This window comes from Schistocerca americana, chromosome 2 (genome assembly GCF_021461395.2).
Source record: "Schistocerca americana isolate TAMUIC-IGC-003095 chromosome 2, iqSchAmer2.1, whole genome shotgun sequence".
Lineage (NCBI taxonomy): Eukaryota > Metazoa > Arthropoda > Insecta > Orthoptera > Acrididae > Schistocerca > Schistocerca americana.
Genome location: NC_060120.1, coordinates 193,855,052 through 193,882,555, shown reverse-complemented (window position 1 = coordinate 193,882,555; position 27,504 = coordinate 193,855,052). Strand labels below are relative to the sequence as shown.

Below are 27,504 nucleotides of genomic sequence, written 5' to 3'. Positions count from 1 at the left end.
CTTTCTGAGAACATAGCTTAAATTATCAGATATAACTTAACTTGCATTATAACATACATTAACAGTCCAGATCCTCAAAATTTCAATTGCCTATTTCATTTTAATGCACACAAGATTCAGAACTTCGATGATATATTTTTGTTGCTATTTTTTCTGAATCAGATAACTCCTTTCACTAATTAATTCTGTCATTAACTAAGATTTTGAATAATTTGGGATCATAAAAGATTTATTTCAAATGGAAGCCATACTCATAAATAGGTGGTTTTAGGTGACAAAAGAATAATAATGTTCTATATACTTTTACAATTTACGAAGTTAATCTGATACATTTGTTCATAAACCAAATAATAATGAATTCTTAGAGTCCATACAGAAGAGTAAAATCTAACCTAACTGATTTTCAAAGCATTAAGTAGTTTCAGAAATCGCATCATACTCTTACACCTGTCTTTAAATAGCAAACCTTTCCCAAAAATAGTCAATCTGTGACTGGTGAGTAACTGAGTGTCACATCCATGATGGATCACGTTACAATCTGGCAAGCAATGATGTAACATCTCTCTATTAAGCTTGTGAGAGTCTGCAGCCAGGAAGTAACTGGAAAACATTTCTGTACCTTAGAGTCTGTGGCCAGCCAGCACACAGACATCAAATCACATATTAAGTTCGTGATAGGTAATCACATGAGTGATATCTATGTACAAAAGGTCCACCACCAGTATTCATATTTGCCACAAATACGTCAATTAATGTAAAGAGTCTACAGCCATGAAAGTTCTTTTATCTGTAGCATCTTGTGGGAAATAATAGACTTGTAACTTCAAAGTGCTAACATTCCACAAACACTATTTACTGGGCAGTGTTACTATTTCTGGTAGACACACTGCAAACTATATTGTTTGCACCATTAATTTCATATTCCTGTCACTTCATATTACACTGCTGTGAAATTCAACAAGTACCTTGGATCTGATTAATGAGTGGGAGAGTTCTCTTCCAGAGGTGTGTGTGAAGGAAGAGATGTGTGTCTCTTTACCTGTATAAACTGTTATTTGTAAAACCGTAACTGGCCACCAACAATGTTATGGTGCAGATAAAGTGGAATGAACCACTTTTAAAATTCATCTATCATGTGCTGTACATCATTTGGCACTATCCTTCATAGTATCAGTTTCCAGAATACCTTTTCAGTTCATCAAGACACGAGACTTCAAGATACGAAAAACTGAGTGCATAGTCAACTACAGGCAAGGGGAGTGTCGCAACCAGGTGAAATGAATCTGTGAACCACAGTACTTGAAAGATGAGCCTCATCATTTAAGAAATGCCTTCAGAAGAAATGCCTACTCTGAGAAAGAGATAAATAAAGCACTACATCCTATAAGGTCTCTACTGAAAATGAACCAATTAAAGAGAAAAATTTCCTTCCATTGGTAAAAACTGTAACTGACCGCATCAGCAGAGTACTCCAAAAACACAGATTTGATACAATGTTTAAATGAACAAGAAAGGTGTGCGAATATTTGAACATTGCAATGGACCTATGTCTCCTGCTTGCCACAGCAGAAGTATATAAAATCCCGTTGACTTACAGTCAGGTGTACATAGAAAATACAAAAAGAAGCATTAGAACCTGCTTAACGAACAGAAAAGTAATTCTTGCTTGGACCATATGGGTATATCAGCAGTATCAGATCATGCATTGGGATGAGGGAACCACCAAATTTGTTTCTCTGATACTGTGATTTTAGCAAGCTCTAATCAGTACTGCACTATGATGTACACAGAGGTCATATATTGTAAATTCGAAAACCCAAAAATGGCTTTAACAAAAAAAGAATGATTGAAATTTGAAAATTTGTAGGCATTGTTGCAAAATAAAACAAACAGCAGTAACTCCTGCCCATTACAAGCTCAATAACTTATGTCGGCATGACTAAGTGATCTTAGGCAGCAGTCTGATGACATCACAATCCAACCATTGCATGGATACATATAAAACGTTCAGCTTGCTCAGTTTGTCTGAGACTGTAACTACTTTCCAAGTCATTAAAGATTGTGATAATGTCTCTAGCACTGGAAGATGAAATGTAAGACAAAGAATCATGCCTTGAACCACAGTCTAATGGCCATCACATAAAAATCAGCAATAAAAGCATTTCTTCAAAGATAGCACACAACATAGGTATTATCTCATATTATCCATCTTGCAATGGACACAAAAACTGATGATAAAATTTCTTCTAACAGTAGTTTCCATAGAAAGTAGTAATATATGATATGAGCTTTCTGTATACTGGGTCAACCAGAAATCTATCAACAAACACTCTGAGCTTGTACAGGGTTACTTTGTGAGCCTTTTGGTGTAAGAAACCCAAAGCATCTGGTGGCTCTTTACAGAATAGTAATGTAGTTTGTTACCACTGTTACCATTGTTTCTGACAAGAAACCTTCACAACAGTGAAAAAGCATGTAATATGTAATCACCAAAATACACAACACAAAAATCAGGATTTTGTTTCACATAGCTATGTATAGCTGATGTGACTGGTGTTGCTGTTGTGACAGCTCAGTATAATGTCACTATATTGCTCTTCCAATGCATTCAGTGAACCCATACTCTTCATAGGAAACATGTCCATAGTACTGCTGTGTATCACTGTTAATGCACAGTTAACACTGATGGAAAACAAAACCCTAGACAGAAAAAGCAGTACTGAACGCAAACTTGGGTACAATGAGGTAAAGGGGGCATTAATACTGTCAACAGCAGGTGCCGCCAGTGAATGGAAACAAGACACATAGTGCATATCATCGACATTTGCACTGTCTTGGGCTATTTTCAGTGCAATGCAGTTATTTAGCTAAGTGGGTCAAGGAACCAAACAAAATGAAATAATTCTATAACGAGCTGCCAGAAACCATGGGTCCCTTACAGCAAAATACTCAGAAGATATACCTGAACAACCTCTGAAAGTTTTTTTGGTGGAATTCCAGTTCACCCTGTATATAATCAATAATCCATATTGGTGGCAATACCTATGATGCTCCAGGCGCACAGTAACATCCCATGGAAGTAGATATGCAGAACCTCCGAGCAGCCCAGCTTGCTGTTGATCTTGCAGACCTAGGTTGTGAGAGTACAAGCTGCTTGGTCCCAAGCATGTCAGGGCCCAAGATGGGAACTGTGGCAACAAACCAGCTGGTGACTCAGTATGTAACATGCCCGGCAGGTATTCTGTTGTTGAAGGCTGCCGTACCAGAGATTTATCTGCAGACATGAATCATTGTATCAATGCATCAGCTTAATTTATGATCACAGTTTTCATTGTTTCACACCAGTGTATCACATATCAAATTTGGAAGGTAAGCAGAAAGAGGGAAAACCATGATGACCCACTTCTTCGTTGACAGCTACAAAGGAACAAAACATTACATATACAAAACAAAAAATAAATTGACAGAAAAATAAGACTGTCTCAATTTTTTTTTTTTTTTTTTTTGGGTAAATAAACTGGACACTCTGTTTTCTTTAGAGCAAAGAATAGAATACTACAAGACATTTTTAACAACTTCTGTCAGAGGAAAACCTCGTAATATAAGTATGTTACTTCAGTGTTTAAAATTGTTAAGGGTGATATGAGAGATTTTCAGTGAAGAGAATTTTTTTATTATTAAATTACATCATCTTATAGATAGTTTAAAAATTTGTGTGGGTAACTAGACACACCTGTGAAATATTTACAGAAAAGCATTTTTATTTGCCATCAACTGTATATATTAGATTTATTCTTGAATGGTTTTGATTATTTCAACTGTCATAAACTGGAAGAAAAATGATAACACCCGTTGGTTTAAAAATGGATATTTCCCAAAGAAGAAACTTGAATATACACTTTGGTGCACATACGTGCCTTCTAAGAGAAATATGCATTTTTAAACCAGCAGATGTTATAATTTTGAGAAATATGTGTTTCTAAACCCACAGATGTTATAATTTTTCTTCCAGTTGATGATGGATGAAGCAAACAAAATTAGTCAAGAATAAATGTAACATATACAGTTTATGGCAAATAAAAATGCTTTTCTACATTATAAACAATTATTTGGCTAACTGAATATATTTTTGAGAGATTGTGTTTAAAGATGTAGTGTTATTTTGCATATCAAGAAAATGTAAGTTCATTTTTAGCTTACGGTAGTGGCCAATCCAAAGCCATATTTCTACCATATCATTTATCATAAAAAAACTCTAACAGCATTGTTAAAATGTAAGAACATTTATTCCACTCTGTACAAATATGCAACAATGTTATCTTAGCACTGTGCTCATATGCTGAAATACAAACAACTTCAGCTTCCATATCAACATACTTGGACTCCCACTTAAGAACTAAAGATCTCTATTCCAAAGCGAAAACACTGCCCTGTTTAATTCTCATTCTTGGCAAACCTAACCAGAAGTCCTTTCAAGGTACTCGATATATATTTGGATGCACATTGCTACCTATGAATTTTTTCCTGCTTTCCAGCCAAACATGTAATCACTCCTTCATTTACCAGTTATTACTTATCTAATGAACCATCTCCAGCCATTAGTGACATTTTCCATACACTGCTGTGTATCCCTGTATAATGGTTCTCTAGGTTCTAGGTCTGGAGTACAGTAATTTTGCTGATACTTCCTAGTTTCTGGTTAAATTTGTGCATTCCAAATTATACGCTCTCAATTTTGTACATTTAGAAATTCTTGTAAAACCTGCAACTTTTTAGAGTTGGCATTCAACTGTTTAAACTTTAGCATGCATTATTCAGTGATAATATTATGGAGTGATAAGCTAATACTTATATGAAAGAGCAGGCCTAATAATGAACAATAACATGAAAATGCAGGCAAAGGACTATGAACAGCAAGTGAATGGGTTACCACAGCCAAGGCAAACACAAAGCAATGTCCCATGACAGTAGCAACAGTATGCATGTCTACTTGTGTCACGGAAGAAGAAGATGTTAGAAAACATATATACATAGAGATTAAACAAAGTATTCTTCAAATTGAAAGAGATAAAAATTTAATACTGGGAGACTGGAATTTCATAGATACAACATAAGAGAAGGAAAATTAGTAGAAAATGTGGACTTGGGGGAGGGGGAAACAAAATAGGAAGCTGTTCAGTGGAATCTTGAATGGAAAACTATATAATCACTGCAAGCCATGAAGGCTAACCTGTATTTATAGCCCTTGTAGACATTTTTTTAAAAAAAGAGCTAGGGACAATATTGAGTGGAATACATTCTTTGTTATCAGGGATAAAATATAGGGAATGAAAGCTTACCTACAATGTATACAGTAATCAGACTGAATTTCTAAGAGTGGAGGGACACGAAAGGAAGCAATAACTGAGAAGAAAGTGAGAAAGGGCTTTAGCTCAACCTCCTTTTTATTCAGTTAAGTAAGCAGTAAAAAAAACTAAAGTGGTACACGAAAAACAAATTCAGAGAGAAGAAATAAAAGCTTTAAGGATTGCCCTGAGATTGTAATTCTATCAAAGGCAGTAAAAAACTTGGATGATTATTTAAACAGAATGGATAGAGCCTTGAAAAGACATTATCAAGAGAACCATAAATAAAAATGAATCATGGCTAATACAGCATAATCAAATTACGTCAGGTGATGCTGAGCAAATAAGTTTAGCAACTGAGACACTAAAAACAGCAGAGGAGTTTTGTTACGTGAGCAATAAATTAACCGATGCAAGTATGAGTAATAAATGAATAAAAAACCAGATTGGCAACAGCAACAAAATATGTTCTGAAAAAGAAAAATACTTTAACACTGAATATAAATTTAAGTGTTAGGAAGTATTTTTCTGGACATTGTTTTAATAAATTTAAATGCCTTTTACTTGCTTTAATCTATATTTAGTTATGTTTGAGGCTTGTTTTGCTTTTTAATTTAAGGTGTCTTCAGTGTATTTAATAGTTCTTCATTAGCCTGGCTGAAATCTTTGTTTTCGCTCAACTGGTCAGAGGTTAGAGGTCACTCCACAACTTCACTTATAAAACAGCAACACATTTTCACGTCACAACCTTTTGTTTTGTAATTTTCATATTTCATAAGCTAATTGCTATGAAACACCACTACTGATATGGCGATAACTGTGCAACTCTTTTACGACAGAAGCTGCTCACAGTTCTTTTAACAAAAATCTTCTGCTCTTGCTAGATCAGTAGTGGTATTCCATAGAAATTTTCTGAAGAAATATTAAAATTACAAAACAAAAAGATTTTGACATGAAAATGTGTCGATGTTTTATAAGTGAAGTGACAGTGTGATATCTACCTTTGACCAGATGAGAAGAAACACAGATTTCAGCTGGATAAACTGTAGCACACCTAGGGCTGGACTACTGTATATTCGGCCACCACACTCACAGATATGCTTTGTGAGCAGGGTATGGCCCCTGCTTCACTATGGGAGGTTGTTTGTCAACAGAAGATTTGATGGGCTGTTTATCACCAACCCTCCTGCAGGCTGCCATAACATCTGGGGGCACAAGTCACACTTATATAGGACACTCAGGTCGCAGGAATCTATTTGTGTCTGTGTGGTCACATGTTCCGTGCCTATTATTCCTCTGCTGATGGATACTTAGGTCGCCACTCAGTCCCTTGACAGTGAGTTCCACTCGGTCCCATACCGACCGTCAGCCACCCCGAGTCTATGCTTCGGACCACAATGCCTGCTGCTGCTGCTGCTACCAATCAGACAGTGCCATCTCATGCATTTACCGAGGTCATCAGCCACTGAACCTTTATCAGTTGCGGCTGACAATCGAATCTGCATCTTGACAGTCCATGAGCACACAGCCACATAGTACATGCCAGTCATCATCCTCAGCATCTCCTGGCTCATCACCATAACTGACAATTACAGACTTCGTCACTGTAGGCACCCACTACACATCTTCAAGCTGGACTTTTCAGTTGTGCTTGAGTGTGGATTGTTGTCCTCTAAAGCTGTCCTGAGTTGAGTTCATGATTAATAAACAAAGAGTAGTTGTTTCAACGTATAAATTCCATCACTGCCTGTTACACCACTTGACCAAGGTTACACCACAAATGAAGAAACATTCACTCCACTGAAGATACCTTAATTTAAAATATCTGAAATATAAATAAATACAGATTGTAGCAAAAAGTGCGTTTATATTCATAAAATAAATATTTACATACCTGCTGTGGAAGATAGTCACACAAACAAACTTGTCATTCTTTTTGGAATGTAGCCATATATGGAAGAGAAATGTGGATGCTAAATGGTACAGACAAGAAGAGAATTGAAGCTTTTGAAATATCCTTTCACCACAGAAGAATGCTGAAATTACATGGATAGATCAAGTAACTAATGAAAAGTTACAGACCTAAACTGGAGAGAAAAAAGCTTTATGGAATGAGGGGAGGAGGGCAGAGAGATTTTAGTTGAAAACTGAATCTAGTAAGCAGGTTCAAATGGGAAAAAACGGTAGTTACGTAGATATGAAAAGATTTGCACAAGATAGACCAGTATGGAGAGCTGCACCAAAGCAGTCTTCAGACAGGTGGCAGCAACACCAAGACCAAGAACAAGAACAACAACAACATCAACAACAACACATGCAGCAGCAAGAAAAATTGTAGTTTTCATGCATGAAATCGACAAATGGAGGTTGCATATCCAAACATAAAAACTGGAACTGGAATACTTTTACACAACGAATTGGTGTTTCTGGGCAAATAGAAAAATAAATGTCTTCTTATCACTTTTCGGATGCATCTTTTAGGCCAACTAGAATTTTCTCAGCTGATGAACATGCATGTTTTCTTTAGTTTAGATATGAATACAGCAAATAAATTACCTTTATTAGGATCATTATCAGCATCTGAGACTTGTATTACAATCTCGTGTCCGTCACTAGGGCTCTGCTCACGTGGTGGATTTGGATGAGGACTAAGACGGCTGCTGACAATCTCTTCCTGGATCAAATCACTGCCTGCGGACTGACCTGATACAAATCCGGCTGCATGCACAATCAAATTGCCTATACTGGAACAGCTTCTCTAACACTTAGCACACCCAAAATGTGAAAAACAAATTTAATGATTCGAGTGGAAACACAATCGTATCTTATTCTAATCCACTTGATTATTGGTTATAGTTTATTTTTATAAGTTACAGACTGAAATTACATCACTGATGAATCTTGAAAAGACCACTGACATAAAGAGTAAGTTTCCATTCAAACTAAATTAACATTACCTCTCAAATAACAAATCAAAAGACAATAAACAATGCAATGCATCATAAACCTATCCAAAGTGTTAAATTCTAAATCCTTGAGAATTACATATTAGAAGACAATTATCTTAATCATAATCTCCTTCAACTCCAGTTTCCCAAATGTGTGCATATCATTCTGCCATATATCAGTTTCTTCTTCAATCCCCTCTCTATTTGTTTCTTCAAAGACTCCATGCATCATTTTCTCTATCGAAATGTTGCCCTTGCCCCTTTAATATCTGCACACAGGCATTTTATAGCTGTTCTAGCATTTTTCACTTTGATTATGTCACCAATTAACAAAAGGCTACAGAATCAACAAGTATTTTATGGTTAAAGCAATTAATAATAAGAAGAAATTACCTCCAGTCGCTGTTGACTGACTGATTTTTCAATATCCAATGAATTTCACGCAAAAAACTGCATTCTCATACACAAAATTCCCTTTTTTAGTATTATACCTGCTTATGCTTTTCATTTTCTTTCAGTCACCGAATACTTCCAACGTCCAACAATAAAAAAACCTCAGTACTTACACTTACACTTTTTGTACATAGAGGATTTGACTGATGAAAATGACCATTACACAATGGTTCCAAACAGTGACAAAGAAAACAGATTAACCACTAACAGAAAATAATCAACATCAAAACTGATAACAATATTCACATAATGAGGAGGAACTGTAAGATTTTTTGAGTGTAAGACCTATTTCATTCCTGGAGTACACAGTAATCCATTTAATTTCCTTGGACCACTTTTTTTCCTCCTGTATTTCTTAATTTAAAGCAACATTTAAGAATGTACGTGCAAAAGGCTAGAAACAGATCTTCTTTGAGTTTATCATTTGATTCTTCACTATGATGAATAGAAATGTGAAATGCTTATGTGATTTTCTTTTCCTCATGCCACCCTGACTCAAGTCCCAATCTGGATTCTACTGTAAATCATTAGTAAATCACCTTTGCTTTAAAGACTCCTCAAATTCTTTCAGGTTAATGGTCTCCAAGAATTCACTTTCTTTCTTATGAGGCTGTTGCAGGCCTCTTTTACATCACATGGTTGAAATGCATGTCAACTACTTTCCTTATGACAAATGAGGAAACACACAGGACCATTACCATCTTTCCCCTTCTCTTCATGTAGAATCAGTTGAAAAACTGTCCCTCTAAGATTTATAAATACTTTGACACAATATATTAACAAGGTGATACCTAATAGGTCTCTGCTCTTCTGATTGTTCCATTCTTTGAGACAAGAAAAGCATTTGTCAGACTTGTTGACAGAGAGTACTTTGAAAAGGTGTGGTTTACATACAAAATAAATAACCTGAATGTGTGGTTTACACACAAAATAAATAACCTTAGAGACATTTGTGCAGTCCATCCTCCAATAGTGCTCAATTGCTCTGGATCCATATAATGTCAGAATGAGTGATGTAATTGAAAATGTTTGGAGAAAAATTGTCTAATTTGTGACTTATTTATATTATGAGCACTATAGTATTATAGAGAATCTCAACAGACTTATATGGGATACTTTACAAGAAAGGATTCTAAAAACGCTATTATTCAAATGCTATGAATATGTTTTTACAGAAAATACCATTGTCATACCACCCCCATTGTTCACTAAAGAGGTCCGTCCAAAAAATTCCAGAACTTTCAAAAATTCACCCACAAAATTTTTCTATGCTTACCTTTTACTGGTTTTGCATGGTATCCTTGGAAATATTCTCCTCCACAATTGATACACTTCTCCCAATGCTGTTTCCACTTCCAGAAGCAGTCTCAATACAGCTCTTGCTGGACTGCATGAAGTGCCATCTGCAAATTTTCTTTTATCTCATCTATCGTAGCCAATCTTCTTCCTTTCAATGGGGTTCTCATCTTTGGACATAAAAAAAAAGTCTGCAGGGGCCATGTCTGGAGAGTATGGAGGATGAGGCAGCACAGTGCTTTTGTTTCTTGTGCAATAGTCATGCACCACCATGGATGGAGGTGCGGGTGGGTTATTGTGTTGCGCGAGAGCTATGAATTGTCTTGTCACATTTCATGCCGTTTCCTTCTCACATTTTCTAGCAGGCGTCGGCGTCGCAACACGACCTGATGATACCATCAATTAACAGTTTGTCCCTGAGGCATGAATTCACGATGAACTAATGCCACAAAGTCAAAGAAAACTATCAGCACAGCTTTGACATTTGACCTGACCTTATGAGTTTTTTTTGTCTTTGAGAACCTTTCCTGATCCACTGTGAAGACTAAACCTTCATCTAAACATCATAACTGTAGATGCATGTCTCATCACTGATTATGATTCTCTTAAGGAACATCTCATTCTCATTTGCATGATTCAAAAGTTCTTCACAGATTGTGAGGTGAAGGTCTTTCTGGTCCTGACTCATGAGCCATGGGACAAACTTCACAGCAACACAATGCATTCCAAAATATTGTATCAAGATTTCATGACATGATCCAACTGAAATGTTACATTCTTCTGCAATCTCTCGGGCAGTCACTCTTCAATTGGTATGCTCGATTTCGTTGACATTCCTGAAATGAGTGTCATTGGTAGACATCGAAGGGCATCCTAAACGAGGGTCATCTTTCGATGAGGTTTTGGGATTGCAGCTGGATCATATAGTTTTACCTCAATATTTTGGCTGGCAACCGTACAGTGGAAGACACTCACCTGGAGAGGGCTGGACAATAGCCAGCTGAAATATTGTGGCAAGAAGTCAACTTGGTCTGGCTGCAATCCCAAAACTTCATAGAATATTCAGTATGTTGGGAAAACTTCAAGAATCATGAGGGTCATCTTTTACTTCTGTCTGGCCATTTTTAAACCATGTGAGCCATTTGTAACACTGAGTACAGCTTAAGCATTCATCACCATAGGCTTCCTGCATCATTTGGTGTGTCTCTGTAAAGGTTTTCTTGAGTTTCACGCAAAATTTAATGCAGACACTTTGCTCCTCTAACTCTGCCATCTCGAAATTCACAAACTGTGTGACACAATGTTCTACTCAATATGGCACTGAACAATATCTAACTGACAAACAACAATAAAGCTTCTGGTAGTTATACATTAAACACAGGCTTGTGCAGGGATGCCAACCTCATTTCACTCCAACATACCATTGGCGGGAAATTCCGAATGTTCCGGATTTTTTGAACAGACCTCGTACAAAGCATGTGAGAACACCATTAATAAAATTAAGGAGATTCTTGCACATACAGAAAAGTAGAGGATCTCTTCCTCAGTGCACTGCACATGCATCTGCAAATCAGACAGAAAACAGATAACTACTATTACTAAAACATACACTCCCCATCCATACATAGGTGGGTACATAATTCAATATGTTCAGTCACCTGGAACCTACTTTGATTCCTGATACAAAGAATAATCCCAGTAAACACTCCAATTGCTTTAATGATGACTGGTGTTTTTCGTTTCCTATACTCTGTAGTTTCCTCTGTATCTCCAACAACGCATTTCTGACATTATTCATGACCTGTGTCCACTTTGAAGTCAATGTTACTGGTAGTTCTGTAGTTGATGTTGCAAGTATTCCCAAATAGCTAATGGCTGAAATTGTTTCCTATTTCTTTACTGGTTTCTTCCTAGGTTCTCATCAATTTTCTACTGTTTATCAGAAGTTCAGGGGTGTTTCCATATTCAGTCATTCCATCTGTTATTTCGTTATTATTTAATTATTTACAACAGTTATTTTTTATACTTTAGTTTGATAGCAAAGCACCCCAACATTTACTCTATACTGGCATAACTTTAACATAGGTCCTTATTCTTCACTTCTTGTAGCAACAATGGTTTTGCAGATCTAGTCTTTTTAACATTTCATGCATTCTTCTTCCCTTAAAAATTTGAAAACACCTTATTTCATAGTGGAACTTTTTTGTCTATGTAATACATCTTTTGATTTAATTTATTATGGTTTTTTCCCCTCCTGACAATACAAAAATTTCTTAGAATTATTCAACACTATACTTAACAATAAGTTTGAGACAGAGCTGCTGGCGAGGAGGCAAAATGTGTAGTACTGTCAAAACATACACAGAAAAGTAAATGTGACACACTATCTAGCTTTCAGAACTAATAATGCCTTCCATGCAGAGAAGAGGGAGATATTTGGGGAAGGTTAAAAATGAAGGACAGGTCATCCAGGTTGCAGGATGAGGGGGACTCACCTGTGGAAGGAATCATTAGTTCCAAAATCTGAATAACAATAACACTAAGAATATTAATAACTTTTACTTTTACATGTGTCTGTCAGCAGTACCACACATTTCACCTCCTACTGGCAAGCAATTCTAAATCAAATTTATTAATTTCCTCCATTGAATTTTCCTTTGTATGTTGAACACTGTATTTTCCATTCTGTGGCAGTAAGTAGTTCTTTTTTCCATAACATGTATAATAAAGTGATCTCTTTTATTATTTAATTTTTACATGAAAGCTTATTCCATTTTTGCAGACACTTGACTGATTACCAGACACCTCTAACAACAACCAACCATTTTCTTTAAACAGCCTATTTTAATACAAGGAAGGAAAAGATGATGTTCCCCAAATGAATTTATCACTTTGAGGTCATGTGTGCATTGTTGTGAAACTTCCTGACAGAACAAAACTGTGTGGCACACCAAGACTCAAATCTAAAACCATGTCTTTTGTGTGCAACGCCTGTACTAACTGAGTAATCCAAGCTTAAAACTGTGAAGGCAAGTTGTTGGAGAGTCATTCAGTAAAAGCAATGGCCACATAAATCAAGGGTTTGGCTTTTTAAGTTGACAGAGACTCAGTTTTCTTCTGTCAGAAAGTGCCACAGCAATATACAGGGTGAGTCACCTAACGTTGCCGCTGGATATATTTCGTAAACCACATCAAATACTGACGAACCGATTCCACAAACCGAATGTGAGGAGAGGGGCTAGTGTAATTGTTTAATACAAACCATACAAAAATGCACGGAAGTATGTTTTTTTACACATACCTATGTTTTTTTAAATGGAACCCCGTTAGTTTTGTTAGCACATCTGAACATACAAACAAATACGTAATCAGTGCCGTTTGTTGCATTGTAAAATGTTAATTACATCCGGAGATATTGTAACCTAAAGTTGACGCTTGAAACCTCCAACGTTCAGTTGCGTGTTGTAACAAACACGGGCCACGGTCGGCGAGCAGCATCTGCAGGGACATGTTTACGATGACGACCGTGTTTACGAGTGTGGCTGTAGTGCACTGTTGTGGTTTGGTCTAGCTGTCACAGTGTCCACATGTAGCGCTTGCTGCTTTTGTTATTCTGCACTCGTCTCCACACGCAGACCAACTGTAGTACACCGTGTTACCAGACGTCTGTGATAGTGTAGTGTTGTAGGAACTGTGACCATGGTGTATTCGAACTCTGATAAGGCGGAGATGATACTCATCTATGGCGAGTGTCGACGAAATGCAGCTGAAGCCTGCAGGGTGTATGCAAAACGGTACCTGGACAGAGAGCATCCAACGTGCCGCACATTGCAAAACATCTACCGCCAACTGTATGCAACAGGTATGGTCGTAGCACGCAAACGGGTCCGTAACAGGCCCGTCACAGGAGAAACGGGTGCAGTTGGTGTGTTAGCTGCTGTTGCCATGAACCCACACATGAGTACATGGGACATTGCGAGAGCCGATGGACTGAGTCAAAGTAGTGTCATGCGCACACTGCATCGTCACCGCTTTCACCCGTTCATGTGTCGCTACATCAGCAATTACATGGTGATGACTTTAATCATCGAGTGCAATTCTGTCAATGGGCATTAACAGAGAATGTGTTGCAGTTCTACCTGTTTACCCATGAAGCGGGTTTCACAAAGCACAGGGCAGTGAATCTACGGAACACGCATTACTGGTCCGTGGACAATCCTCGCTGGCTCAGACAGGTAGAGCGACAGCGACCGTGGGCTGTAAATGTATGGCGCGGAATCATTGGTGACCACCTCATTGGTCCTCACTTCATTGCAGGGGCCCAAACAGCTGCAACATACATCGCATTTCTACAGAATGATCTACCAACGTTGCTCGAAAATGTCCCACTGGAAACGCGTCGACGTATGTGGTATCAGCATGATGGTGCACCTGCACATTCCGCAATTAACACTACGCTGACCCTTGACAGGATGTTCGACGGGCGTTTCATAGGACGTGGAGGACGCATAAATTGGCCAGCCCATTCTCCTCACCTTACACCTCTGGACTCCTTTCTGTGGGGTACGTTAAAGGAGAATGTGTACCGTGATGTGCCTACAACCCCAGAGGATATGAAACAACGTATTGTGGCAGTCTGCGGCGATATTACACCAGATGTACTGCGGCGTGTACGACATTCATTACGCCAGAGATTGCAATTGTGTGCAGCAAATGATGGCCACTACATTGAACATCTATTGGCCTGACATGTTGGGACATACTCTATTCCACTCCTTAATTGAAAACGGAAACCACGTGTGTACGTGTACCTCACCCCTCATGGTAATGTACATGTGCGTCAGTGAAAAAGACCAATAAAAAGATGTTAGCATGTGGACGTAATGTGCTGTTCCAGTCTCTTCTGTAACTAAGGTCCATCACCGTTCCCTTTGAATCCCTACGTAATTCGGTGCTCTCCGATACACACGATCGAACAGCGGAGGAGTGGTACTCAAGCCTCAAATTTAGGTTACAATATCTCCGGATGTAATAACCATTTTACAATGCAACAAACGGCACTGATTACGTATTTGTTTATATGTTCAGATGTGCTAACAAAACTAATGGGGTTCCATTTAAAAAAACGTAGGTTTGTGTTAAAAAACATACTTCCGTGCATTTTTGTATGGTTTGTATGAACCAATTACACTAGCCCCTCTCCTCACATTTGGTCTGTGGAATCAATTCATCAGTATTTGATGTGGTTTACGAAATATATCCAGCGGTAATATTAGGTGACTCACCCTGTATACTCTGTCCTGTATTGCAGATTGTGGAAACCACCCTTACACTGTGAAAAAGCATTTTTATCCATGCCTTTTTTTTAAAAAAAAACAGGAATGCTAGTGTAGCAAGGTGGCAGGAGAGATACTATGAAGTTTGGAAAGTACAAATGAGGTACTGACAGAATTGACGCTATGAAGATAGGTCATAGTCAAGGATAGGCCAGAGTCCATGTTCGGGGCACAATCGCAGACACACTTTTTATCTGCCAGGAAGCCTCATGGAAACAAAAATTAAAACACAAGCAGCATTTACTTGTGGACAAGAAAATATGCAGAAATTTCTTTGATTCATTCTTATAATAATTTGCCTCTAAGCCAGATTTCATTATCTTTTACTTCTCTGAACATTATTCTTCCATCAAAATTGTGATTGTTCCCATCATCTCTGTCTTGCCATTTATGTTCACTAATCATGTATGTCAACACTGTAGGAAAAGATAGACCACTACTTACTGTAAAGAAGACACGTCAAGTTGCAGACAGGTGTGATTAAAAAGACACTCATATGCAGCTTTCGACCACAGCCTTCGTCAGTAGACACACACACACACACACACACACACACACACACACACACACACACAAAAAAGAAAGAAAATGAGATGTGCTTGCCCCCCTTTTGTGTGTGTGTGTGTGTGTGTGTGTGTGTGTGTGTGTGTGTGTGTGTGTGTGTGTGTGTTTCTTTACTGACAAAGGATATAGCTGAAAGCTACATGTAAGTAAGTAGCAATCTATCCCATCCCATTGTTTAATCATGTATGCCAGTCATTTGTTTCCCTTTGTCCAAACAATCTCATCTATTCTTTCTCTGTTTTATGATGTAACCTTCTCACTTCGATTTTCTTCCTTTCACTTTCATTTCCTACTTTGTTTCCTCATTTTCTTTTTCTGCAAAACTCATAACCTCATAGACTTTCACTCCCACAAGAAACAAATTAACTTATCTTCTCAGTGTATCCATGTCTGAATTATCAAAACTGTCAGAAAAAAAGCAAGTTAACATGTTCAATACACAACAGAGACGTCATTTAGATTACAGGCAATTATAATGTCATTTCTAACATCATAATAATATCTTGTTGTAATAAGAGTTTTAGTAGCTAAGAGGAATACTACAGCAGCCAAATTTTATGATAATATGAGTAATTGTTCCCTTCTGACCTGGATTTCTTAAATTAGCTTACCTAAGCTGAAAACTTGGGTATTTCCTTGGGGTGTATTAACCGTAAGTTCCTTGCCCTCCACACATTTTGCTGAACTATCTTTCCTTTTGCTGTTAGCACCATTTGAGAACAGTTGTGCAGCCCTGATGACATAAAGATAAATAAGTAACTAAATAAATAAATAAACCAAATAAAAGAACATCAAATACTTTCTTATAATAGCGTTTAACAAATGTGAGGCATTATTACAAAATTCAATTCTGAAATATGCATTGTGTATCTTTCAAATAGGATGCACACATAACAATGCCAACAAAAAATCACAATATTAAGTTCACCTGTAATTTTGAGTGCTTGGCTGAAATACTGGAAAACGAAAACTCTCTAGTTTGTTGCACCCACACTCTTCTCCCAGCAACCTGTAGAAGTCATAATTGGCAGTTCGTACAGTGAAAGGATCTTCTCTTGGTCCTTGCTTACGGCCACAATTGCAGGCAGACACATAACGTACTCCACTTGAGTGTTCCATCAGAGGTAACTGTGATGGATCTCTTCTGGAGATAAGAAACACTATTTTAAGAACCTTAACATTTATCATGATCATTCAATTTCTTAAGTGTATCAAATATATATCATTTTGAGAATATCTGCAATGTATTTATCCTCTTCATTTAGTTTTAAAATAAACATTAAATTCATATGGGAGAAAAATTTGTGTGAATATTATACACATGAGTTTCTGAACAAAAATCATGAACTATTAATAAACGCTTGTTGTACAATTTTCTTAATTTTTTTTGGAATCAAACAGAAAAACTAGCTTAAATCTAACAAATGAAAAAGTGTAAGTTGTATAATAAAAATTTATGGAAATTTATTTGCAGAACAGTTAGCCCATCAAAAATGATTCACAAAAGAAGGTAAAATATAGCAGTTTCCTCAATGACAAGAGAAGGTCACTGATGAATACTGCAAACTGAAGGTGCTGCCAATGTGATGAAAGCTTTGTAGTACATACCTATGTTCCAAGAACAATATCTGCATTATGCTTTAAGATTTGGAAAACTATTGGTCTTACAGTCCTATTGTGGTACCTTCGTATCCCTACAGCAACAGTCTCTAGTAACAACTTCAGTTCACCAAAGTGACTGTCAGATACAGAAAAATCCCACAAACATTCTCAAGCTTTGATAGTCAGTAGGACAAGAACATCATGAATTGCTGTCATCATTCCTGCATCATTGTTAAGTCATTGCAGGTGTTAGTAGAGGCCTTCAACAGCAATTAAACAGTTAAGCAATCTAAGTTGGCCACAGTCTAATGTGATGGATGCAAATGACACTTTGATGCCATTTCATATTGTCTTCCAAGTAACTGGCCTCTTCTGTCTATCTAGATCTATAAAAGCCCGGGAAGTATAACTACAGCAGTTTACATTACCATTCAGCTTAGCCTGCATTTTATCATACCATCTCATTTTTCCCTTCAGGTTCATTATCCTCAAACTATGACTTCAAATTATTCCGTCTTGTCTGACGCCAAGGAAGAATCAAACAGATTATCAGAGATGCTCTGTGTGTGTGTGTGTGTGTGTGTGTGTGTGTGTGTGTGCGCACTACTGCTAAGACCAAAATTGCCATATAACACTACTGCACCACATGACTGGCCTGGTGAGACCATGTGATCGATAGCATAGTGTCATATTTTTAAAAAATGCAATGTCTGAAGGACAAAAGAACAGCAGCCAGAATGAATAAGTTATCTAGACAGCAATCGGAGTGCAAAGGGCATGGCACATGAAGGTCGTTGGTTTGAGAGTGGGCTAGAAATGTTATATAGACTCTCAAGGTATGATGTGAGCACACGTGGAGAGCTGCTAGGCATGGCAGTGCATTGACAGTGACCATGGTCACACAAGGCCCCACTGGGCGGGGTCCAGAAGTGCCAATGTGGAAGGGGCGACGCAGCCTGCCGCACAGACGAAAGGCAGAGTGGCGTAGCCTGGGAGGGAGTTCAGTACAGACAGTGGTCCAGGAGGGATGTCTATGTAGGTCAGGCCTGGGGCCTAGACTTGTAGTATTCACTCTGGCTGTGCTCATGCTCATACTTAGGCACGTACATCCCTCCATGGGATTTTGCAATTAGTAGTAGTGTACTTTCACTCAAGTCATTATCCAATTCTTGCTCAAACATACAATTAAAGATTGTAGTTATTTGAGTCTTGTCTTCGTCCATTTATTTCCTAAGTGAGTTCCATAACTCTTTCAAACTTGCAGTTAGCTATCTTGACATTAACTGATGGGTGGACCTTCTCCAGTCTCCAATGACCTTGAGTATCTAGATCGCTCACTGGATGTGACAACACCACAAACGTGTGTCAGCACCAGCAACTGGTCTCATTTGTGCAGGATCATAATTTTAATAAAATTTTCTTTGAGCACCATGCCTTGAAGCCAGCAAATTTGCTTGAACGTCATCATCTTCACAAACACTACGAGTTTAAATCAAAATTTTGTACACCACCACCTGGACATGTTTCAGGATGAACCCATAATCAACTGTCAGACTACCTGCAGAATCATAATGGGTTGCTTGAAATCTACTCCATTCGAATGGCTTTACCACCTCACAGGAATAGCATCACTTCCTGTTCCAAGATAAATAGCTGCATATGGGGAAAGAATGACAGTGGAGTATGAGAAACTCTTCCTCTGTATAGGCATGATCAACAGCCACAAGACTAAACTCAGGGAGTAGTTTCCTTAAAACATCGAATGTACTCAGAACCACAGCTGAAAAAGCTAGGCTGCAACTATGGGGTAGCTAGGCTGCAACTATGGAGGGCTATGGCCTGTCTTCCCACTGGCTGGAAGAGTTTCTGAAACTTTACATTCTGGTTACGATGAGAAATGGATGACTTGGAAGTCCCTGTATAGACTAAGATCTGGAGATGGCATACCAGAGGTAATGTTGCAGGATGGGGTTCCACTGATAAAGATGATATTCAGTGTGACTGATGAGAAAACCAGGCTATTCATCATATACTTCAATGCTAACTGTGTCCAGCCTTCTAGACAGAAGATGAACTTCATCAAGGAACAGAAAATCCATTATAAAAGGTCAAGTTTTGGGCAAAAGTAATACAGACATAACCGTGTATAATATGTAACATTTACAAGTACTTCTTGGGTGTCATGAAAGAAAAACTTCTGTAATTCTTACTGCAGGAGATGTTAACTAAAATCAGGTGCAGACATACTGCACTTACATGCCAGTCAGCACACTTCAGTATAGAGCAACATATAAACGTTGATATTTTTCCACATTTGCATGTTTGACTGTTAATAGGTATTGGTAAACACTTATTTTAACATTGTACTGTGCACTCTATGAGCAGCAACTGCAATTTCTGACTTTGGACTTTTAGGGAATTACCTGGACTATCTGTTTACTTATACATTTTTTATTGTTGTGGTGTTCAGTCCTAAGACTGACTTGGTGCACCTCTCCTCCAAGCTACTATATCCTGTGCAAGTTTCTTCATCTCTGTAAAACTACTGCAACCTACATCCATTTGAACATGCTTATTATAGTCAAGCCTTGGTCTCCCCATTCAATTTTTTCTATGAACATTTCCTTCCATTGCCAAACTGATGATTCCTTGGTGTCTCAGAAGTGTCGTGTCCATGTACCCATCTTTTAGTCAAATTGTATGATAAATTTCCTTCCTACCTAATGTGAGTCAGCACTTCTTCATTAGTTATCCAACTTCCCGCCTAATCTTCAGCACCAAATTTCAAAAGCTTCTATTCTCTTCTCTTCTTGGTTGTACACTTAATCATCCACATTTCCTCTTTACTCAAGGCTACACTTAAAAAAAAAAAACACTTTCAGAAAAAAACTACCTAATTCAGTTCTCAACCTTCAGATTCACCTTTAACTTACAAAGGGAAGGCCTGAGATACCGTCACCCAATTCATCTCATATTTGGCACATTCCGTACAACATAAACTGAAAGACAGTAAGATATTTTGGCTCAATACCAATCTAAGCTGCACCTGAAAAATGAGACTCGAAATCAAGGAAAAAAAAATTTATTGAATTTAAGCCGCACCTGAAATTTGAGACTCGAAATTCAAGGGGAGAGAAAAGTTTTAGGCCGCACCTCCAAATCGAAACAAAGTTGGTCCAGTGTAATATGAGAGACAATTTAGGTCGAATGAATGACGATACAGCTACAGTAGTTTGGTTCGAGTTGTGAGCTTAGCAGTTAAGCTATACGAGGTAGCCATTGCTGTGCGTCAGGCGCTCCGTCCGTATTTATACAGGTACCCTTCCTGTTTCACGTGCTTCATCTGGTTTGAATTGATTGCTTATTTTTCTTTGATCTGATAAGTGCCGTTCTCTTTGTTATAGGTGTTTACATCACTCTAAGCTGAAAATGCATTACTGTACTGTGCCATGCGCTATTTGTTGCATTCTGATAATGAGTGTTTACGACCTGTTGCCGCTCGCCGCATCGCTTGCTTTTGTGTGCGCTGCCGCCGCTTACAATTTTTTTAAAAAAGAGAGGAATCTTCTCATTAGCGGAACAATGGCAAAAGACTGCTATTTGTTGTTACTTACACTGCTGCTTTCTTTGATAATGATCAACAAGAACCAAATAATAGACTGGCGTATGATAGAAGATGTTCTGTACGAGAGTTAAGCGAAAATTTTTCTCCATTTGAAAATCTTTGCAGGCGCCTCTTTAGTACATTACATTCTGCACAGAAATTAGAGTCATCTTAGATTTAAAAATCTAGTCAATTGTCGTGCTTCATTTCTGACTGCATCACTATTAGGCATAAGAATAATGCGAATATAAACATGACATGATATGTATATTCTTCCGCGTTTGCTGTTGTCTCACTCTAGTTCCACAGTTTATTAGGCAGACAGGATATAAATGAGATAGCAGCAAACACGAAACAATACATGAAAAAATGTTTATATTCGTATTATTCTTATGGTGAAGAGAATACTGTATGTGATTCACAATTCATAAAAGTTCCTATTAGCAACCATCTTTTCTCACAGGTAGGAAAAAATTCAGAACGAAGAGTTGGCCATATTGACAAACAGTCTTGCCAGTAGGATTTTCGTAGTACATTGAAATGCTGCTACATTCGAAAATGAACAATATGGAATTGATATTTACTTCTTTGGATAATGTATGAAAATGCAGTGGTCGAAACTCGGGGCGGAGAAAAATGCTGGTCTTCCACCCTTCTTTTAAATTTATTTACTGACACAGAGGTTTTGGCGCCAGTATTTATCTTTGTGCCCGCAAAGCATGCCTGTGTAGCACTACATACATATAAGTTAGTTGTGGCAGCACTACCAACATTTTTCAGAACTTCCGCTTACTTTGCACTCGATTCTAAGCCGCAGGCGGTTTTTTGGATTACAAAAACCGGAAAAAAAGTGCGGCTTAGATTCAAGTAAATACGGTAACCCCGATATTTTGGCTCAATACACCCCTGTTTTTAAGGAAACCACCGTTAAAGTTCATGATGAGCAATCAACTCAATATTTATGGAATCAATGGATAATTGGAAACAGAGCATTTTTATGGGTCTACAAATGCACATTTTCCTAGAAAATGTGGAAAAAACGTTGACAACTGTCATTTATGTTCCGACAAGGTAAATTCTGATCTTCGAAAGCACTGGGAGCATAATGACCGTGCAATCAGCTGGAGAGCAGAGAACCTGTGTTCAATTCATAAATGCATTCCACAGTTTCTTTTCATTTGTATTTTTTTCTGTAACAAAATTGGTAGGAATAGGAGTGTTAATCTGATAGTTCTACAATAGATGTACAATACTGTACATCCTCAAACTTCAGAACGTGTCCAAGATGGATAATATGTGTGACAGTCTCATGCATTGTTGTTAATTATTGGAATGACTTTGTATATTAATAATTGCTTCACAACCTGTTTATTCCCTTACAGAGTCCAAGATTCGCAATAAGTCACAATTCTGATAGTCATTATTTTCGAAAAAAATTGAAATCTAGTTAAGATTCTTCTGTTACCAGATATTGAAAAGTTACTCAATAACATGAGTTACATGGATACTGTGAGCAGAAGACAGCGGATCAAGTAGTACAGGAAATACAAAAACAATAAAGAGGCACAATGAGAGCCTCCATCATGACAGACATTGCTTTTATCGGGGACAAGCTGCAAGCTGATTGTACTATTGATAAAGTGTTTTAGTCGTGTGTAGTAGCAAAGATGTGGTAATCTATGTGCAAATGAAAGTGGTGTACATTAACTAATGAGGGGAGGGCCTCAGACAGAGCCAACTGATTTGGGTCATATTTGACAGTAACTTGTGTAAAATCTAAAATGAAAGACGCTTAAGATATTTTGGGTCAATACCTCAGTTTTTGAGAAAACAGGCCCTGAAATTCATGATGCGCAGTTGTCTTAAAATTAAAATGGACAGGACCAATAGACAATTGAAAACTGATCATTTTTCATCATTATTTTTGCTGTACATATATTATGCAATTAATGCTTTTCTCATAAGTGCAGAATGCAACTGGAATATTATTTCATATGATAGATATGAACAAAACTCACAAAAATAAGATATTTTCATCATCAATGTAAGCAAGGAGCTACAGAGCAGAAGTTATTCAATATAATCCTTTTGTAATATGTATTTGAAATTCTCAATGCAATATACAATTAAAAATTTTCAACATTCTTTACAATGAGGCTGCTGTGATGCCAAGAGAATGTATCCCAACTCACTAAGTTCTACTCCCAGAAGTGAAGTCTACTTGCTTAAAGTTTGAGTTTCATATATCATCCTCATACACTTGCTTTAGTAAAACAATGTGAAGATTAAAATCATTCATATTTTCACTGATAAATAAGTGAAGAACAATGGATAAACTAAGGAATAGTAATAACAGATACCACCTTTCTATTCATATAAGCCTGCCTTGTAGCCAGGGATATGATACAGTTATAATTTTTGTGCTGAAAATCTCTTACGTGTCAGTTACTTCTGAATCTGCTGCTTCTGTGTTAAGTTCTCCACCACCTGCACCTTCCCCACCACCTCTGTGTAGTGGGTTTGTGCAAGGATGGCCTGTCAGGCTTAAAACTTCACACATTTGCCGTCCAGATCTCCAGTGACGTTCACATTCTCTTTCTAACTGGGTTGTGTATTCTTCCACTAGGGGGCCACGTGCTTGGGCCATAAACAATGAGAGAGCATGGCCAAGCTGAACCACAAGAGAAAGAAAAATCATGTGAAGGTAATAAAACACCAAAATATTAATAATCAAACAAATTGTGAGTTTCACATTTGAATAAATAGCTCATGATAAACTGTAAAGTGCAACATTACGAAATAATGCTTGTGCACTACACTGAACAATAAATAATGTAAGTTTCAAAAATATAGCTAGAAGTAAAAGAGTAACTAGAAAAGTAACAACTGCTATTTCACTTCTGAATATTCTCACCCGTTCTTCATGGTAGTCACGAGTATAATGAGGTGGCAGGTTCTCCTGGTATGCTGCTATAGCCAATGGTAGAACTTTGCCACAACGCCCCTCACTGAAACGTACATCAGTGTCAAGCATTGTGCGCAATGTTGTGAATACTTGTTGTCTTGAAGACTTATCAGGTACAGCATCTGACCCAGGCAAAAACAATGCTATCAATTTGTTTGCTAGTTCAAACCATACACTTGCAGTTGCTACCTGAAAACAATGGAATAATTAGACTCATTAGAAGCAAATATACACAAACTTATTATTCCACTTTATAATGGAGCTATTGATACCAGTTTCTCTTGTCAAAAAAGACTACAAAAATTTTGTTACTAACAGAATCTTTTAGTTATTTTCTTTCTGGAAAATTAAGAAAAATTAAATCCAACTAAATTTTATGTTGATTGTATTTGTATTTCAAAAGAATCCACTGTTATGATGTCACATTTATCTATTAAACAGCATAATTCAGAAATAATGAATGAGACTGGGAATGAAATGGCATCATATCGGCGTATTTTAAACATCAATGGACACAAAATTTCAAACAGTCTAGGGACATTCTTCAACAGACTATAATTCAGATGTGAAGTTATGTAACTGTTGTTAAGTTGGGTAGTTTACAGTTTTTTGTCTTAAATCCACTAAAATGTTAGAAATTAAAAAATTTCGGTGTAAGACTAGGAAAGCCACTCATATATTTATTTGGTACAGTGACGTGTGATGTATACCACACAACATTTTTATATAGTATTAAAATAAAACCGTGTATGTACTTAGCTGTTATGATAAATCTGTTTACTAGATATGTGTGTAACATTCTGCTGTAACACAAGAAAGACACCAAGCTCTTACCTCAAAGTAACTTGGTAATGCATGTTTTCCAACATTGTCATCAAAACCTTTTCCAAGGGCAAGGTCAATATGCTGATGCAGGAAGCTTTTAAAGGAGTGACGTGAACCTACAATACAGAAACAAATGTCGCAAAAAACTCAGTTGCAGTGTATGCACATATGCATATGTGCATTCAATTTCTCAATTAGAGGAAGAAAAATGAAACAATACCAATAGTAAATAGACAAATAATTTAAGCATTAAATACAGCATGGTGTTTAGTTAACACATAAGTATAGCACTGCTTAGTAATAACAATCTTCTGGTTGCATAAATACAATCTTAATGATGATAATCATAACTGCAAGCTACAAGCATGATAAATTAAAACTGAAGTTTGTCAGTCATGATGGAAATATTAGTGTTTGAAATAAGGAATCATGTTTTCTCTGTTTACGTAACATGATAATGGAATCATGTCTTCCTAAAACATGTTAAAAAAATGAATAAATTATAAATTTGAACAACTCTTCCATCCTAATCTCCATACTGATAGTAGAGGAAATATTGGCAGCGGCCTTAATGAGTATGCCATTTCGGTATGTATTTGGTATTTCGAGAGGTTGAGGAGGAGGGGGGGGGATATTGTAAAATTGTATATTTGAAAAAACTTAATGTCTTATGACTACAGTGTCAATGGTCACAATGTAATCAGGCAAATCGTATCAATACATGAGCATAACAACTGGTTGGGAGATGAAATTGAATTATCACATATGCTCCATTGTCAGTACAGAAAGTGATCAAATTTTATTCAAGGGCAGGATTGTCGGTAAATGCAATCAGTATTCAAAGGAGACTGTCCACAAAACAATCTTAAGACTCAGCTTAATATACTGTTCAAATTTGTGGGACCCACATCAAATTGAATTAACAAACAATACTGAATGATACATGGAAGGATAGCATGAATGGTCATAGGTTGTTCTGACTGAGACAGCATCATGGAAATGCTCAAAAACCTAAACTGGTAGATGCTTGAAGATAAACAGCAACTATCATGCAAATGACTATTTACATAATGTCAAGAACCAGTAATAAGTGGAGAATTTAAGAATACTGTACAGCCTCTTATGGATTGCTCCCACAAGCACAAAATCAAGCTTCATCTAATTACCGTGTGCACAGAGTCACTCTTTCTAAACTCCATTCGTGGTTGGAATGGGAAGAAACCTTAATATGTGGTACAATGGGAAGTACTCTCAGCCATTGCCTTCATGGTTGTAGACATTGATCTTTATTATTTCTCCATTTTGTTTCTTTACCTCCTTTACATCCATAAGTCAACAAATTATATCTAAACTTCTGACAAAAACAATGCCTTGGCAGTAGCAGGCCATTTTTGCACAGAAATCCTGGAAAGTTCACCTCAGATGACCGCACATCCAATACACAGTTAGCTATAATATATATTCTACTGAACTGTGTATTTCTTATTTCTCCATAAAAGGCAACATTAGAACACACTCCATATTGGTAATCAATTATCTTCTCAAAGGATGAACATGCTGAACCAGAGGTTGGTGCTAAAGTAAAGCAATAATATTAACACTAACTGTCCTTTTTGTATTGTTTGAACCATCATCCATATTTCCCTCAATTTTCATTTTTCAAATTTTCATTTCAGTATATGACTTAAATTCACTGCCACAATTGCTTAAATGCTTCTATTCCAATCTTGTCATCATGATCTATTTGGGAGTGTAATGTATGGGTTTGTAGTATGTTTTTAGATTGCCAGGTTCCTGGAACTTTGTAATTAGGCTTTCCTATGATAATAAGTGTCTATCTTCAAAACTCTGCCAATTCAGAATTTTCAGCATTTCTAACCTGTGGCCAATCATGTTACCCTTCTCTGCATATGTTCAATATCCCCTTGGGTATGAATCCTAAACACTTTAGCGATATTTTAGGATGGGTTGTACACAATGTACTTTGTAAACTGCCTGCATTTTCCCAGCACCCTGACAATGAACTGAAGTCTACCATTTTCAGCTATTGTACTAAGGTGACAAAAGTCATAGGATAGCGAGATACACATATACAGGTGGCGGTATTATCGTGTACACAAGGTATGATGGGCAGTGGGTTGGTGGAGCAGTCATTTGTAAAAAATGGCTCTGAGCACTATGGGACTTAACATCTATGGTCATCAGTCCCCTAGAACTTAGAACTACTTAAACCTAACTAACCTAAGGACAGCACACAATACCCAGCCATCACGAGGCAGAGAAAATCCCTGACCCTGCCGGGAATCGAACCCGGGAACCCGGGCGTGGGAAGCGAGAACGCAGTCATTTGTACTCAGGTGATTTGTTTTAAAAGGTTTCCACCACGATTATGGCCACATGACAGGATTTAACAGGCTTTGAACATGGAATGGTAGTTAGTCTGGCCTCAGCAGCCAAAAACAGCTGTCATGTGTGTTACAGTTGCAATTGCATGAATGTGCATGCATGTGTTGTCTACTTCAGAACAAGGCTTTTTGGCCAAAAGCTTACTTGTTTGGCAGTGTTT

The 27,504-nt window shown here is 37.4% G+C and overlaps 1 protein-coding gene across 3 annotated transcripts in view; it reads right to left on the bottom strand.

The window, feature by feature from the left end:
• LOC124595422 (protein SMG8) overlaps positions 1-27,504 on the bottom strand; it is a 94,308-nt gene that overhangs the window by 27,240 nt on the left and 39,564 nt on the right. For 2 of the 3 annotated variants that reach the window (XM_047134154.1, XM_047134156.1), the window contains 7 exons: positions 24,948-25,054; positions 24,063-24,302; positions 23,587-23,819; positions 16,871-17,086; positions 16,554-16,675; positions 7,902-8,063; positions 3,043-3,274 (listed from right to left, as the gene is read on the bottom strand). In XM_047134154.1, coding sequence (XP_046990110.1) covers positions 3,043-3,274; positions 7,902-8,063; positions 16,554-16,675; positions 16,871-17,086; positions 23,587-23,819; positions 24,063-24,302; positions 24,948-25,054 — 1,312 coding nt within the window. The remainder of the gene's footprint in view (positions 1-3,042; positions 3,275-7,901; positions 8,064-16,553; positions 16,676-16,870; positions 17,087-23,586; positions 23,820-24,062; positions 24,303-24,947; positions 25,055-27,504) is intronic. The other variant, XM_047134155.1, reaches the window with a different exon arrangement.